General features: G+C 46.1%; 1 protein-coding gene across 1 annotated transcript in view; it reads right to left on the bottom strand.

The window, feature by feature from the left end:
* Positions 1 to 1,977, bottom strand: part of LOC116852085 — a 71,428-nt gene that overhangs the window by 29,893 nt on the left and 39,558 nt on the right. The window contains exon 3 of the mRNA XM_032832088.1: positions 477 to 559. Coding sequence (XP_032687979.1) covers positions 477 to 559 — 83 coding nt within the window. The remainder of the gene's footprint in view (positions 1 to 476; positions 560 to 1,977) is intronic.

The following is a 1,977-nucleotide window of genomic DNA, read 5'->3' as shown; positions in this document are numbered from 1 at the left end:
AGAGAGAGAGAGAGAGAGAGAGAGAGAGAGAGAGAGAGAGAGAGAGAGATTGTCATTATAGTTCATTTACGTATGGCGCGTGATCATTTACGAATCTTCATTAATTAATAACTTTTACGTGGTTTATCGCAAAATGGTAGAAGAATTTTTTGTCTAGTTTGACCTAATCTACATGTACACCGAAGTTTATCTGTGAGTTATCGAATACCCTGTATTTGTTTATGTTGATATTTTTACATAGAGAAGAAACTTTTTCCTCAGTGTTGATTTGTATATTTCACTACCGAATAAATATTTCTTTACTTTTTAGATATCATTTCTCTCAATAATTATAAGAGAGAACGCGAGAGATGCGCGGGAAAATCGCTCGTCGCGAATACCCACGTTACCCATTATCGATGGCAATTATCGGTTCATGTGATATGAATTATGTGCGGGCGTAATTAATTCCTCTTAATGAAATTTTATATACTCACTGATGCGCTTTCTCGCCTCGACGTAGGCATGATTTACGGCGTCGTACGTGATGCAGGTCTGGGTGGCTCCTCCTGCGGCGGGGCTGCGGAAGAACAAAGATGAAAGTTTTAACTCGCATGAGTCGATCCGCGGCGGCAAGAAATATTATTTATGTCTCCGTCGTCCTCCCTTTTCCTCTTCTCGCTCCTCGTCACCCTCGTCACGCGAGCGGATTAATTACCTAACGTGTTCCTACAGCCTACTTTCGTGAGAAGGGAACCCGCGACGTGAATTCGTCGCGCGTTCCGCGCGCGGGGTCGGCCGCAGGTGTTCATGTGCATGCGCGATATTTCGCATCAAGGTAACCCGAAACTATCCTAGACGTGCTCTCCTATGAACGCCCGCGAATCGACTTTCATATCCTGTTTCCGCCGCGGATTATAACGGCATTGACGTACCACCCGCGGCTCTCTCGCTCGCTGACGAAGGTTGACCCCAGAGCGATCTCTCTCAGCATGTGCGCGTGTGTATTTCTCCACGTGCCATATTTTACGCATGCCTATCTGCCGCGGCTTCCGCCTTTTACCCTTCCTCCTGTCTTTATCATCTTAACGGGTAGAATTTAACGTAGCGGGGTCGCGAACTCGATTACGACTCCGTCGAAGTTCGCGCGGACGCACAATGGAACTGTTCTACAAATCTCATTCGCGCGATGCGAGACTCCGTAAATTTACCGGTTGTGATGAGAGTCGCACGCGAGAACAGATAGATGAGAGACGAGGAAAGATTAGAGAGAAACGCGGCTCTAATTCGCAATGAAGCGTTACGCGCTGCAATCGTTACGTCGTGACCGATGTGATAATAACGAGAGCATTTTATAACGGTGTCGCACGTCGACGCACTTACCATAACTGGTCTGAGAGACGGCTGTACTCCATTCTCGCGGATTGCGCCAGCCGCAGAACTTTTCTTTCGATACACATAAATCGCACTCACTTCGACCTGCTCGCGGCATTTTGTTCTTTTTCTTTTTCCTTCTTCAACAACGGCGTTAAATAATCATGACTGACGCGTGACGCCCGCGTGACGCCGAAGTGTAGCACCGACGGCGGATTCGAGAATAATCTGTTGCTGGCTCCGTGTGTGTGTATATATAAGGTGTAGTAAAAAGAAATCCATTATTTTTGCATGAAATTGAAGGCTTTATTTAGCATAGTTAGAATGATCCGATTTAGGTCAAATATGCACCGTTTTGTTCGATAACTTGTTGCCATTTTGAAGGTAATTCCATTATGCCTCTCTCATAGAAACCCTTGTCCCTATTGGCAAAAAACTGGGACAGTCGATTTTCACAAGCTTCTCTTGAGGCGAATTTTTCACCAGCAAAATCATTCGCCATAGACAGGAACAGGTGGTAATCACTTGGTGCCAAGTCCGGACTATAAGGTGGATGCATAAGAGGGATTGCTCCCAATCAAGCTCCCGGAGCTTCTGGCGAGTCACTATCGATGTGTGTGGCCT

Source organism: Odontomachus brunneus, unplaced genomic scaffold (genome assembly GCF_010583005.1).
Source record: "Odontomachus brunneus isolate Ranch 3 - 2012 unplaced genomic scaffold, Obru_v1 Obru_scaffold_201, whole genome shotgun sequence".
Classification (NCBI taxonomy): domain Eukaryota; kingdom Metazoa; phylum Arthropoda; class Insecta; order Hymenoptera; family Formicidae; genus Odontomachus; species Odontomachus brunneus.
This window is presented reverse-complemented; position numbering and strand designations above follow the sequence as displayed.